The sequence below is a fragment of the Sminthopsis crassicaudata genome, chromosome 1, assembly GCF_048593235.1.
Source record: "Sminthopsis crassicaudata isolate SCR6 chromosome 1, ASM4859323v1, whole genome shotgun sequence".
NCBI lineage: Eukaryota > Metazoa > Chordata > Mammalia > Dasyuromorphia > Dasyuridae > Sminthopsis > Sminthopsis crassicaudata.
The window spans coordinates 690,845,253-690,861,195 of record NC_133617.1 but is presented as its reverse complement, the minus strand read 5'-3'; the positions used below and the strand labels follow the sequence as shown (position 1 = coordinate 690,861,195).

Genomic DNA, 15,943 nt, shown 5'->3' with positions numbered 1-15,943 from the left:
ATTAGAATCTTTTCAGAGTGAGACGTGTTGCTTGTTCCAAGGGAGCTTATTGTCAGTAGTCACGAAATCAGATTCTCTCAGGCTTGGTGCGGAGAGAATGGTGGATCCCCGCGTAGACTGTCTACTCCTCTTCCCACCCGCGAGAGGAGAATGAGTATGTAGTCTTCAAGTTATTCCCCAAAATGATTTGCACTGGAATCCTCAAAAGGGATTCCTGTCATTTGGTTCTGAGGATTTTAGAATCTATTTTTCTAGCATCTAATTCTTCAAAGAAACCCTGGGGAACCCATTCAGGATCCCGGAACCGCTCCCTAGAAGTTTAATAAAGTATTTCAAGAAGCCTGGGAAGAACCTGAAATGACCCAGAGTGGGGAATAAAGAGGAAGGGTGGTGAGAAAACCAAAGGTGAGCAGGGAGCGTCCCGGCTGTACAGATTAATCTTACTCAGATCCGCGCTCCTTGTAGGACAGGGAGGGATCAAACACAGGCCGACGGAACCGCACTGAAGTGGGAAAGAGAGAGGGAAAGAGGGAAAGGAGGGAGGGAGGAAGGGAGAGAGGCAGACCAAAAAAAAAAACCAAAAAACAACAACCCAGAGAGGAGAAGCAAGGCTAAATTCTGCAGTTTTGTGAGGGGGGCTTGAGTGTAGAGAGTGGGAATAGGGGCTGAGGGGCTCGGTTCTTGAGACTTAAGTTTTAGTGTGCAAGGGGGAGGGTTCACGCTACTCCTAACCCTCACGAACCTCAACCCGGACTAGTGACAAGCAGGACAGTGAAAGAGAGCAAAGAACGTGAGCGACTAAGCCAAAATGGTCTATTCCTTAAATTTGGAGCATGAGAGTTATTAGCAGGCCAGAGAACTGGACAGGTGACAGCCTTGGTAGTATTCAAGCAGTGGGACACAGCTCCAGCCTGACATCTCACGCCCTCATGTTTTGCTGTCCCGGCAAGTTCGAGGACTCTTGTTATGCTCCGGAGGAAAAGTCGGGGTGGGGTGGGGGAAGGGCTGTCACATGGACTCCTGTCCCATTATTCCTGCCGCACAGTGTGACACCCCCTCCCAGAACAGATTGTGGGCAATGTCAAGGCTCCCCGACCCCCAGAACTCTATCTCGGTTACCTCCCCACCCCCTCCTCCCGCCAGTCTCCTCCGCGGGCCAAGGAGACGAAAGCCGGCTGAAAGTTTCCTGTACAAACGTAGACTGACTGAGCTCGCGGAGCCAAGCAGGGCGCGTCCTGGAACTGGTGGTTCTGGACACCAGGTTTCCATTCTAGACCTCAGTTCCCCGGCCAGAGATCCCCAGTGCCCCCTCTTCCTGGGCCAGCCCCGCCAGACTCAGTCCAGAGCAGGGTCTTGGCCAGAGCTCCCAGCTGATCTTGCAGGAAACGGGGGAGGGAAAGGGGAGCGCCAGCCGACCCGGACCCAGCGAGCGCCGAGGAGATAGGGAGCCGGCTAGGGCTGAGGTTGGGACAGGGGCTGGGGCTGGGGCGGGGTGTGGAAAGGGGGCAGGCGAGCTGGTAGACCAGGTGCGGGCGGAGATAGGGCAGGAGACACCGCGGGAGGCGGGAGAGAAGGAGACACCTTTACCTTTCTTTTCCTCCAGCGCCGAGCTCAGGGAGAAATGTCCGGCAAGCAGCACCAGGACAGCGGCTCCAGCAGCCCCGTAGAGCCCCATGGCCACACCGGATCGAAGAAGGTCCGAGTCCCGGTGTCCCAAAGGGATCTCACGCCCCCACTAACACCTTCTCCCGGCCCCGGCACCCAAGGCAGGCGGCAGAACGCCGCTTAGGGTAGACGGTCTTCGGCCAGGTGGAGAATCAATCAATCCCAAGAAGTCCGCAGCGTCTGCCTTTGGCTTTTCTTCCTTTGACGTCGGAAAGCCCCCCCTTGTGCCCTCTGTGCCTCGGACTCCTGTTGCCAGACCGGCTGGCTTAGCAGACCATGCCGGGAAGCGGCTGCCGCTGAGGCTGCTCCAGCTACTGCTGCCGCCCGAACGCCAGGAGGGAGGGGAGGTGGAGAAGGAGGAGGAGGAGGAGGAGTGAGGAGAAGGAGGCGGTACGGCTACTGCTCCTGCCTCTGTGCTGTGTGAGTGTGAGTGTGACGGTGTGTATGTATGTGTGCGTGTGTGCCGAAGCTCCTAGCTCGTAGAGCACCGCGGGTGGGGGGTGGGGGTCGGGACAATTTTAAGCGATGGGAGTTTGGGGGTGGGGACTGGGAGCTACTGTCAACTCCAATCCTTCGGTATACACATGTAAATGTGGGCTCTGGTTTTTTTTTTTTTTTTTTCCTTCCTTTTTTCCTTCTGTGAGGGTTAGGGGAGAGACGGAGAAAGAAGCGCTGAGAGTGTTTCCTCAGCCTTGACCTAGGCTAGCCTTGACCCCATCTTACTGATGATTTCTGCGCTCTCCCGGCTCCTTTCCTTTTTCCTTCACCTCCAGCCTCTCAGAAAAAAAACCCCAAAACTTTTCCCCAACTTCAAATCCTACTCGCAGGCTTCCCCCTAGAGAATCACGGATCAAAGTCCTCGGCGATGTCAAAAGGGTCGGGAGGAGGTCACCCTTCTTGGTTGGGCCACCAGCACCCGGTAAAGCCGGGTAAAGCCAAGTAGGGGACAGTGGGCGGATTTCAGGGGGACAGTGGGCGGGGCCAGAAGGGCAGAGCAAAAGGAGAATGGGTGATCCTTTCCTCTCCCAGAGAAGGTTCTTAGATCTTAGTTATATTAAGTGCATAGTTGAGGGTTCGAAGAGAGTTCGGCCAGGAGAAGATGCTCCCTGGTTTCTTCTGCCACTAAAGAGAAGGGCAGAGCTGCTTATTTTCTGCTCTGAAGCCTCCCTTCTCTCTGGAGGGAGGGGGAGGTGAGGAAGAAGTTCACTTATGCAGTGTATCGTGGCTTACAGGAGCAAACGGACCCCCCAACCTATTAATTTCCCAAAACAAAACAAAACTTCCTCAGTTCCTAATACTTTTCAATCACATTTCCTCTCTGCCCTTTTAGGGTAGACGGTCGGGGAACTTTTTATTTGAGGACTCCAGAGCTCAAAAATTTAAAAATCTTATGCTTAAGTATAAATCGAATGGTGAAAATTAGTGGAAGGGTAACCCATTTTAAAGCCCAGCTCAGAAGTAAGAAGACCTTGAATAACACAAACAAACAAGCAAACTACTAGAAACTGAATGTCACAGGATGTTTGAAAGTTAACAGAGCTACAGATGTAATTTTTGGGAAAGCACAGCAAGGGTTGAAGGGAACATTTTTTTTTTAAGCATGGCCATTAGTCATTATTTACATACACACATCTTCCTCCATAGTCTCATATGTATATAATATAATATAATATAATATAATATAATATAATATAATATAATATAATATAATATAAGTATATAATTTCATGACATGTACAAAAATGGAAAACCACCTATTATTTTGTGAAATAAAGTGATTCTTATTCCTTTCTTTTTAATGCATTAATTTATTATTTGCTAAAGAATGAGTGTTATGTAGTCCTTTTGCCACAATTTGCCATGAAGATTTTACCAAGAGTCCTTCCTCCTTCCCATCCCTCAAAGTTCACAAATAATTAACTATTAACTATTATCATAGCAGGAAGAAATCAATTTTCCAAGTTCAAAATTAGGAGGCAAAGAAGGAATAAAACAAAATATAGTCATATCTACACAAAGCAATGCTTTTTATTTCTGTGTTCTCCAAGGTTTTTAAAGAACAATTTGTAAGCCCCCCCCTTCTCTTCTCTCTCTCTCTCTCTGTCTCTGTCTCTCTGTCTCTATCTCTGTCTCTCTCTCTGTCTCTCTGTCTCTCTCTGTCTCTCTGTCTCTCACTCTCTCTGTCTCTCTCTCTCTGTCTCTCTGTTTGTCTCTCTGTCTCTCTCTGTCTCTGTCTCTCTCTGTCTCTGTCTGTCTCTCTTTCTCTGTCTCTTTCTCTGTCTCTGTCTCTGTCTCTGTCTCTGTCTCTCTCTGTCTCTCTGTCTCTCTGTCTCTCTCTCTAACACACACACACACACACACACACACACACACACACACACACACACACACACATTTGGCTTTCAACAACCTGAATCATCTATTTTTCATCTATCATAGCAAAGGGTATAGAACCTAGGATCAGCAAATGGAGATCATAGTGGTGCAATAGCTATGGATTATAATTATTTCCCTTTTTAAAAATTCACCTTTAGAAGGAGACTTTAGTGAATGGCAGAGAGAGTCCAAGGAAGAAAAAAAAAAAACAAACTTGATTAAAAGCTAATTGAACTATTATTTAGCAATAAAATTATTTAATAGTAAGATTGCTTCTATGAGGTTAATATGAAACTAATTACAAAAGGAATAAACAGCCCTTAGCTGCCCAATTACAACTGATTTTTGAGTTGGTGGTATTAAAAACAAAAATCAGACCACTCTCATTAATATCTTTTTTTCCACTTAAAAGAGCACCACTCTATTCTAGGCCACCAACATTTCTCACCAAAATTATGGTAATAGCCTAATTGGTATCCCTCCATCTCTTCCTTTTCAAAACCATCCTACATAGTATAACTATGAATATGGTTAAATAATTGATGGGGGAATAAAAAGAATTAATGCTGCAAATGACCTTGGACATAATCTAATCAAATCCCTTTATTTTACAAATTTGGAAACTCAGATTAAGTGATTTATTCAATGTTAGGCAGGTTTGTGACAATTTGAACTACATTCTTTGATTCTAAAGTTCATATATCTTTCTTTACACTATATTCCCTTTTCCTAGCATAGTGGTCTAACTATGATATTCCCTTGTTCAAAATACCTTCTCTGGCTCCCTACTGCTTCTTTAAAAAATGACATTTAGGGTCTTTGGCAATCTAATTTTCACCTACCTTTTCAATCTTATTTCACAGTATTTCCTTTTACCTGCTCTGTTCTAGCCTGAATGGAATGCCTAGCTTATTATTCTCTCTTTCCTTCCCTTACAATCACACAAATCATGTACCATGCCTATAAGTGCCTCCTCAATTCAGAAACCTAAACTTTGATGCTCAATTTAAGTGCTACCTCTCCCATGAAGTCTTTCCTGTTCCTTCCCTTTACATCAAATTACCTTCTATTTCCTTAGGTACATGTTGTGTTCCCCTCTGTACATATAAGTTCTTTTGAAAAAGGACTGTTTTTCATAATGGTATCACCTGTAATCAATGCCTTGGGTATAGAACCGGTTTTTAAATGTTGAAGGTAATTTGTTGAAATAACCTAGAGTTTGGGAAAACATTGTGTGAAGAAACAGCAAGATTGTGTGATGATCAACTGTGTTAGATTTAGCTCTTCTCATCGATTCAATGATCTAAGGCAATTCCAATAAACTTTGGATGGAAATCCCATATACATCCAGAAAGAGAACTATGGAGACCTAAGGCAGAACAAAATATACTGTTTTCATTTTTCCCCTCTCCACTTTCTCATAGCTTTTCCCTTTTGTTCTCATTTTCCTCTCACAATATGACATATACAAATATGTAAAAAAAAAAAAAAAAAAAAAACCTAGAATTTTCTTTTCTTCATAGCCTCATTGGATCATATAGTACATAGATCTAGAAACGATGTTTGAGGCTAACCTAGTTCAAATCATTCATTTTATAGATAAGAAAACTAAGGCTGGGAAAGACGATATGGTTTATCTGAGGTTACATGGGTAATAATGACTATCAGATTCTATATTTATGACCAATTCTACCAGTCTATTCTCCTGACATTTCAGTCTGCACTAAGCCTCTCCACTCTTAGTTTACTAATTCTTGGGTTGGGATTATTTGCTTTAATCTGGAAGGAATTTTAGAGAAGATTTTATTTAATCCCTTTACTTTCTAGAAATCGGAAGTGAAAACCAAAGAAAGGATTTGACTTGTCCAATATTATACCAATAGTAAGTGGCACAATTTTCTGGCTTTAAATCCAGTTCTTTGTACTAGTTTTTCTAGCCAAAGTTGAAGAATCTCCATCAACTGGAAAGGAATCAGAGATTCTGTAGAGAAGGTGGTACTTAAAATGAAACCAAAAGAAAAGGAAGGGATGACAAGGAAGGGGTGTGCTCTAAATGTGAGTAAATGCCTGAGTAAATGCATTGAGGTCAGAGTGCAGAATGGTCTAGATCAGGAAACTGCTGATAGCCCAGAGTGTGTGAATGCTAATAAGGTGAGATAAGACAGGAAGGTAGGTAGATTGTAGAAGGCCTTAAATGCTTGACTGGGGAATTTGTAATTATGTACACTATAGCCTCGTGTTGTTTCTTTGTAGGGAACTGCACTCTCCTGGCATAAAAAGACACTGTAGTGTGTTAAGATAATATCACAAAGGAACATGTAATTTATGATTGTTCTGACGCACTTCCATGCATGAAATAATCCTCATAAAAACAATCAGGTTTTACCATTGCCATCTGCATTAGCTTAAGGTTGGTGATGAAGTACAATGTGTTTATAATTCTTCAAAGCTTATTGAATGGTCTAAAACACTTCCCCAGAATGTTGGGTAAATAAAAGTATGTTGAATCTTGCCTAGAAAAAAAAAAAAAAGTGCAATTTTTGCTGAAGTTAAAAGAATCCAATCTAACCAGTATTATTATTGAGTGCCTACCACATTCAAGTGCTGGACTAATCACTGAATTCCCCATAAAAGGTCAGCTACTGACCTTCAGTTGAACATTTTAGAGGTCACAATAAGTAAATTGCTGAAGCCAGATTGTTTGGCCTGGAGTCAAAAAGACATCTTTTTTCTGAATTCAAATCTGGCCTCAGACGCTTACTAGTTGAATGACCAGGACAAATCACTTAATTTTGTTTGCCTCAGTTTCTTCATCTGAAAAAATGAGCTGAGGGAGGAAATGATAATTCATTCCAGCATCTTTTCCATGAAAACCCCAAATGTGGTCATGAAGAATCAGACATGACTGAAGCAACTGAATAACAATGAATGTTTCAGAGTCTTTGAGTTTAAGATTGTACTAGACTTTTGGGACACTGTGTACATACATGATAGTTGTATAAGGAAGGAATGAACAGCTGAGAGAATCAGGAAAGGCTTTGTAGTAAGAAAAGATACATGAGCTGAAACTTGATGGAAGCTAGGAGTTCTAATGGTTTTTAGATGTATATACTCCAGGACCAAGATTTCTTACCCTTCTTTCTTTTTTTCTCAATCAATTCAACCCCAGTGACTTTTCTTTTTGTAGGAAATCATATCTTCCCCTTTCCTGTAGCTTTTGAATATGTTTGCTTTTGAATAAAGAACTCGTAAGGATGAAAAACAAAGGATGAAAAACAAATGATGAGTATTTCAGAGACCAAATAATAACAGACAATTTGGAGGAGGGAGGAGGGCTAGCAAGGGTAGCATTATGCTAGTGCATTGACCTTCAAGTCAAGAAGACACTTCAAGGGAAAGTCAATTAACCTTTTTAAGATTAATTTTGCTCATCTATAATAAAAAAAAGATGACATATGTGATATTTTATTTCATAGAGTCATTGTGAGATTCACATGGGATAGTATCTAAAAACTGCCTTAAACAATTTAAAATGCTAAATAAATGTTAGTTATTAGAAACACTGTATTTCAGATTTAGCAGAGACCTCAGAGGCCATTTAGTTCAATCCATACCTGATAAAGAAGCCCTTTTATAAGATATCTAATAAGTAGTTATATAACCTTTAGTTGAATAGGTCAATGAGGCTGAACTCACCACCTCCTGAGGCAGCTCGTTCCACACTGGGATAGATAACACTGAATGCCAGGAAATTGTTTTTGAAATCAAGTTTAAGTTTGCCTCTTTTCAACTTCTGGTTAACTCTACTCATTCCTCCTAATTTTGCCCTCTGGGATCAAGTAGGACAAGCCTAATCCTTTTTTTCTAGCTAGCATTAAGTATATGCCATTTATATGATATAGACATGCCTATTTGTAAAGACGCATTTTGCTGAATGTGACACACCTATTTATAAGTATTTTTACCCATACTTATGATTTCATTGGTGTAGGGAACTGTTGTGGAGGACATTCCCTTATCTATGGCAGCTGCTCTGTATTTTGTGGTCTTAGATAGTTGGCAATGACAGAAAGGTTAAAAGACAACCAATATATGTCAGAGATTGTACTTGAAATTAGGCCTTTCAGATTTCTATGCTAGTTTATATCCATTATGTTATGCTGCTTTTAACTTATAGAAAAATAAAAGTTTACTTTTATAAAAGTGAGGGATCATTGTGTATATATGTGTGTGTATATATATATATGTATATATATATACATATATATATAATGTTTTATATATAGATATCATATATATAGTAAGTATAAATAAGATGTTTTTGGTTTTGTTGTTTCGGGTGTCCTATGACTAAGGGACTAGCCAAGAATACAGAAAAATTATAGCTTTTACTCTTTTAGAAATGAGAATTTATTTATTTTTATTTTATTTTTTATTAATTTTATAATTATAACAATTTTTGACAGTACATATGCATGGGTAATTTTTTACAACATTATCCCTTGTACTTCCTTCTGTTCCGAATTTTTCCCCTCCTTCCCTCCACCCCCTCCCCTAGATGGCAGGCATTCCGATACATATTAAATATGTTATATTATATCCTAGGTACAATATATATGTGCAGAACCGAATTTTGTTGTTGTTGTTGTTGTTGCAAAGGAAGAATTGGATTCGGAAGATAAAAATAACCTGGGGAGAAAAACAAAAAATGCTCACAGTTTACACTCATAGATATGAGAATTTAAAAGAATTAGAAAAGGCACAGAAGTAGTTGCTGAGATATACTAAATATTGCCTTGAAAGATGTACCAGAATGATCTTGCCCATTCTCCATATCTGCATTTCCTGTCAATTTAATCTGGTGTCTAGGAATATGCCATCTACCTACTTTTAAAGCTTTAAGGCAAATGGCTCTGTTCTACTAAAGCAAAAAGAGGAAACCCTCTTTCCCTTATACATTCTGATTTTGAAATCCCTTTTGCTAAGACTCACTTTTACTTTGGAAAAGGATCTGAGATAGGGATGTGCCTATCTAAATAGGTGAGTGATAAGGACTGAGATCAAGGATGAATTTTAAAAGATGTAGACATTCCAAACAAAGGGGAAGTTATCTGGCTCTGAGTCAGAGATATCTAATGAGATAGAGGTTTGGATTTTAGAGATCTTCTATTTTAATCTGTTCACAATACATGTGAGCAAACTAAGGCTCTGGGAGAAAGACTAGCCTAAAGTCTAGTGATGGATTTGTTTAAAAAAAAAAAAAATTAAGGCTTTATTTTCAAAACATATGTATGGATAATTTTCAACATTCACCCTTGTGTTCCAAATTTTTCCCTCCCTTCCTCCCATCTCCTTTCCTAGATGGCAAGTAATTCAATGTATGTTAAAGTGCAGTTCTTCTATACAAATTTCCATAATTATTGTGCCGCACAAGAAAAATCAGAACAAAAAGGAAAAAAATGAGAAAGAAAAAAATGCAAGCAAAAAAGTGAAAATACTATATTGTAGTCCACACTCAGTTGCCACTCTCTGGCTCAAATGGCTCTCTTCATCATAAGATCATTAGAACTAGCCTGAATTATCTCATTGTTGAGAAGAGCTGTGGATGAATCTGTCTGGTTCATTGTTCTCTTCATGGTCCCATACTATGTCCATGCCTCAAATTTTATAGACTTGACTTACAATTGAGGGGTTGTTTTTTTCTCTCCTTTGCTTCTTAAGGTATTTAATTTTTCAGGATTAATAATCCTTCAAAATAACTGCTTTCCCATTGTCTATCAAGGCTGTTAGTATGAAAATGTCCTGAGTTGAGAACGCAATTGCTCATGCTCATTCTGGACTCTGGTAGGTGATGTAGTTTCCCTTTACTTTAAGTTTCGTCCCCAAAATTTCGACTGATGGATTCTCACTTGATTGTCAGACTAAAGTGAAGCCAGGCCATGGATGACTCACAATTTGTAGGACTTATCACTGAAGTTCATTTGATTTGCTGAATTAGGTGAAATTTGCAAGAAGATCCATCTGGTATTTCTTGGTAGGGAAGGTGTAAAGAGAGTTTGTTTAAGGGCACTGAGAGAAGAAATAGTAATCAGTAAACATCAGAATTGTATCATAAGAACAGTTATACCAAGTTAGATTAATTTCCTTTTTTGAAAAGTTATTAGGTGGACAAATCAGAGTAATAATATACAGACAGCATATCTAGATTTTTATCAAGGTCTAAGTGTTTATATATGCACACACTTTTACCTCTTAGAATTCTTTATTTCTTTAAAAATTCTGAGTCCTTTTCTGACCTATCTGGGTTCTAATGACCTTTTCTTTTAAAATTTTTAATGTATATTTGTATATCATATGTAAATTATACACTATCTCCCCCAATAGAATGCATCCTTCTTGATGGCAGGGACTGTTTCAACCTTCTTTGTATTTTACAGTGCTTAGCATAGTACCTGGCACATAGTAGATCCTTCATAAATACTTGTTGGCCTATTGATTGGTTTCTCAAATCTCAACTCTGAGTCTCTGGGCTGATAATTCACACAATCATATGTAAAAATACAACCTTATACAATTCTTTTGATGAGGATTGGATTGGAAATTTTGAATTTAAGTGACTGGAAGAATTAGCATGATCAAAAATAGGAACTTATGAGAGGGAAGCTAACGTATGGATTAAAGAGAATGAGTTCTGTTTTGAATGAATATAGCAATTATTGTGACTGATACACATCCACGTTGAGAAACCCAGTAGAATAAAAAGTTCCTTGACTAGAAAGATTTTTATTTTTATTGTGAACTTTTTTCTTTGTGTCTCTAGTACTTAGCAAAATGTCTTACACACAGGAAGCTCTTAATAAAGGTTTGCTGAATGAATAAAGTGAGAGTTCCTCCTATAGCTCAGGAGGAAAGTCAAGAATAGAACTGAATGTCCTCTCATCCTTAGAGAGGACACAAATAATTGAAACTGCCAGAACAGATGAGATCTCTCAGATCTCTGTTAAATATTACAGCAGTACATTGAGCACCAAGTGTTTGGATTGTATGCATTTAGAGGACAGGAAAAAGAATTTAGGTTTCTAAAAAGGTAAATGAACAGACATGGATGACAGAGGAGATCCAATCACTCCCAACAGTGACTGATTGATTTCAACCAAACAGCTATAATCTGTGTATCTATACTGGGGCTAGTGGACAGAGACTCCATGATTTTTATGTGACAAGATCCAGCTGATCACTTAACCCAAACTATTATTAGAACAGGTCCAGAGCAGTTCTGCTGCTGTATAAAGGAGTACCTTAGTTTTCAGAATGTCTTGTCCTCAATTCTCAATTCAATTCAATTTAATCCAACAAGAATTTTTATTAAGCCCCTACATTATGCAAATGTTGTTCAAAGTGCTAGAGATTCAAAGAAAAAATTTAAATTATCTTTGCCCCTAAAGAGCTCACATTTTATTGGGGAGAAGAAGAGGGCAGCAGGCAGGGAAAGCAGAATTTATAAAAAGTTTGTATTTTTTAAACCTAGGTAGTCATTATGAAATGTGCAAAGAAAACTGATCAGGCTTGAATTCCTGGCCTCTGAGAGTTTGTATTCTAACAACTGAATTCTAGTGAGAGAACATTTAGTTAAATAAGGGAAGGGAAAGGAGAGTAGCAAAACACAATTTAATTAGCAAAATGAACTAGCAAAAATCATGTCAAATAATTTTCTTGAGAGAATTCCTTAATGTACTGAAGTCTCATTAGAGTCTGGGGTGAGTTATGAATAATTTCTCTGATATGACATGGGCTTCATTGCACACATCTTTGTATCTTTTTCCCAAGTAGTTAAAAGCACAAAATCTTGGAAGCACCTCATAAGTCATTTAGACAAAATTATACCTGTGATGGCCAGGACCAAACCGAAACCTGGATGTCTAGAACTGCTGCCAAAAGCTGGGTGCCATTGCCTGTTTTCATAACCAAGCTGGCTCTGATGCCATTGCTTATGGATGTCAGCAAGTGATTCTGCAAACACTTCCCTATGCTGTGCCCAATTTTAAATGCAGGTTTGGAAGAATTATACTCCTTTTATGTTGTAACATTGTTTTATTGCTCTACTTATGTCTTCAGCTCAGGTATCAAAGGTTGTCTTTAGTTCTGAAGCTAGTAAAATTTTATATTGTCAACAAAGAATTATTGATAAAGGAAATGCTTCACAGTTCCATCTGTAGAAGACTTCCATGAGTTTATAATATCTATGTTGAGATTTAAAGGTTGGCCTGAAGAAAAAGATAACAGGCCTAGGAAAGAGACAAGTACTTCAGAGATCCTAACCAGAAATCACCATTTGCTTTTTGACTAGCATATCAAATGAGATTAGTAGAGTGAGGACCTCTTCAGTTCAAATGGTTATTAGAAGTAGTCAAGCCCCAAATTTTTTATATTTATTGCAAAAGAATAAAAAAAATTATAGAGCCTGTTTTAAGTGTAAAAGTGTACAAAAATGCTTATGCTTGCTACTTTGGGACATAGATAGAATTATGGGAGAACGCAAACCCACTCTGTAGACCATATAATTCTCCTCCCTCATTTTTCATATTAGGAAACCACACTCTAGAGAGGCAAAGTGACTTTCCTAATGTCACACTTAGATAATTGATAGATACAGGGGAATAAACTGTTCTTATATGTTAGCTTGGAAAATGCTTTCTGTCATTAAATATTTGCATGCTTTTGTTCTTTTAAAATGGCATTTACGAACACCTCTATAGGCTTGCTTTATAGTTATTTTAATTGGTTATTCTTAACAGCAAGACTATAAGGCAAGCCTATGCTGTCACCCCATTATAAAAGGACAGAAATAGAAAAGCTAAATAATTTGCCTGTGGGTACATAGCTAACTAGTGACAGAGCCAACATTATAGTTCCCAGATCCTGTTCTTCAGGTAAATTGCTCTGTGCAATAGATTAATTATCTAATAGATGTAAAATTCAATTTTGCCACTTCCTAACAGTCTCTGATTATCCTGTTACTAGTACTGAGTTGGTGGTCTCATTTACCAGTGGAGACCACTTAGTTGTTTTTTTTTTTCCTACTTTGGTAGTCAAGGAAGTGGGGTTACCAAAAGACTCTATTATTATAAAAGCAAAGAAAGAATATGCATTCTTCTTTTTAAAAGTAATTTTCAAATTTTCAGCATTTGTGAACACTGTGGGCTACTTCTGCCATTTTTTTCACTTCCTGGGGCATAGTCTAGGAGCTCAGGTAGGTAAAAATAATACAATAACATATGTAGAATCAAATTCGAAGAGAGGCAGGCAGAGGGTTGAATGTAGTCTATTAAGGTTATCTTTCAATTAGAGTGAGTGACCATATAAAAGTCTTAGCATTAAGTCATTAAAAATTAAAAGAAAAAAAAAAGAAAAGAGTAAATGGCTTCTATTGGCACAGTACCTTTCCTGGAGACTGATTGACACATTTAAGCCTTCTATTCAGTACTTTTCACCAGCACCAACTTCACTTGAAATTGTTGTTGAAAATTCCAATTTGGAACTTTGAGTATCACATTGTTCTCTGTCTTCAAAAGAACTGCTATTTGCTGGATGTAGCAGCTGCACAAAGAGAATGACATGGAGCAATGAATGTCAAAATAACAGCTGGCATCAGGAATCAATAGTCACCCAGGGCAAGCAGATGGACATGTTAATAGAGACTATGCTATGTATGTTTAACAAACTAGCAAGTAAGTACCACAGAGACTTGAGAGGTTATTCACCAAATGCAGAGCCAGCTCTTCAACAGACTGTAGGGAATTGGAGTGGGGGATTTGGGGGAGGCAAAGGAGGGGGGTTTGAATACTTTTCTTGCAGAAAACAGTGTCTCTTCAATACCAGTATTAGAGAACCACAGATGTAGCTGGAAGAGACCTTATTTCAGAGCTCATCATGAAGTTAGAAACTTATTACAACCCTATCTCTAACACTTACTATCTCTGTGACAATGGGCAAGTCACTTAAAATCTGTAGGACTCAGTTTTCTTAGCTTAAAAAATGACCCCCTGTAAGGTTTTCTTGGCAGTGGAAAACCACTGGAGTGGTTTGTCCTTGTCCAGCTGATTTTACAGATGAGGAAACTGAGTCAAACAGGATGAAATTATTTGCCTAGGATTACAGTTAGCAAATGTCTGAGTTCACTGAGGATTGAACTATATGACCTCTACAATCCCCCACCATTTAAGATTTATGTTTGTCTTTCCTGGGAAGAAAAAACTGATAAAGAAAAAGAAAGACAGGTAGTCTAGTGTTTAGAATACAAGTACTGTTAGGTGACTGTAGATCAAAAGCCCTGGGATTCTAGAATATGTTCTTGAGGAATCATTTAGTTCAACTGCCTCATTTAAAGATGAAGGAATGGAGACCCATAGAAGGAAAGCCAAGCCAATCAGTGAGTTGGGGACTGAAATAGAATCCCTAATTTATAATCCTCTCTCCAACACTGAAGTATCTATGGAATGACACCAAAACACTAAGTTCGTTTGGCTCATTCAATCCCTTTGGAGAAAATCAATCAAACCACCAAGGGAACAACTACAAAACAAAGAATCCATTGAGTTGACTGATTGTTTTCAGTTTTCAGGCATGTAGACAAATTCTGAATTACAGACTATATATAGCCTTATGATCTAATGAAGGCATTTCATGAGAGCTGATGGTACCAGACCATTTAGGTATGATGTTTTGATAGGAATACTAATAGTGATTGATATATAGGTAGTATTTTGAGAAGTATAGTGGATAGTCAGAAAGAAGAAAGAGCCAGAAAGACAAGCTATCTTTAAAATTTTTTATTATATTTGTAGCATTTTATATTTTGAGTTTATGCAATAAAATAAACATTTTCATAATATAGTATAAAAAATGATTGTGCCTGAAACTGCAATCTATTAAGTACAACTTGCAATTCTTTTAAAAAATATAATATGAATTTCTTCTTTTCCTTGTTTTTCTTTCCTACCCCACCTCTTTCATCCTAGAGGATGCTATCATTAGATAGAGATATATGTTTACCACACACACACACACACACACACACAGACACACAACACACACACACACACACACATATAAGCACAGGGGGGGCAGAAGAGGGAGGAGTAAAGGGGGAGATGTGCTAATCTCCAGTGATTTTGATCTTTATCTTGCCACTAGATTCAGAATAGTTCAGAAAAAAGTGAGGCTGATAGCTTTGCACAACCCTTCCTCATTCAAATCCAGTTCATTTGCAAGTCATGACAACATCTTCCTGATGTTATGGTCCTCTTCAAGAATGAAGGACAAATAACTATGTGTGTAAAACCATTCTGCACATGCACCTGTTTATCAAATTTTCTCTAGACATAGATAGTATTTTCCTTCAAATGACCTTTGTGGTTAATTTCAGCATATTTATAAATCAAAATGACTTTAAAACAATATTGCTGCTACTATATGCAACTTTTTCTTTTTTGCTCTGCTCATTTTATTCTTCATTATTTTATGTGAATCTATCCATGTTTTTCTAAAATCAATGAACTCATCATTAAGCCCAGTAGTATTCCATCACAATCATATATCATAATTTGTTCAGCCAATCTCTACTCAATGGACATCCCCAAACTTTCCAGTTCTTTGCCACCACAAAGATATCTGCTATAAATACTTTAGAACATATAGGCTCTTTTCTTTTTTCCCTCATCAGTTTTGGAAATACATCTAGTAGTAGTATTATTTCTTATTGTTTTTTACACATACTAGCTATCTCATAATGAGTAAGTTTCATAATCTTTCAGTGACCTTGGCAACCCCTAAACACCTCACATTTCAGTAAAGGGAGTTTTTATAGCAGTAGTTCCCTACACAAAGGAAAATCACAAATCTG

The 15,943-nt window shown here is 38.5% G+C and overlaps 1 protein-coding gene across 2 annotated transcripts in view; it reads right to left on the bottom strand.

Annotated features, from left to right (window-relative positions):
- Positions 1–2,083, bottom strand: part of EGFR (epidermal growth factor receptor) — a 229,312-nt gene extending 227,229 nt beyond the window's left edge. For both annotated transcript variants that reach the window (XM_074283621.1, XM_074283620.1), the window contains exon 1: positions 1,588–2,083. In XM_074283621.1, the coding sequence (XP_074139722.1) occupies positions 1,588–1,675 (88 nt within the window). In that variant the 5' untranslated portion in view covers positions 1,676–2,083. The remainder of the gene's footprint in view (positions 1–1,587) is intronic.
- Positions 2,084–15,943: the final 13,860 nt, after the last annotated feature.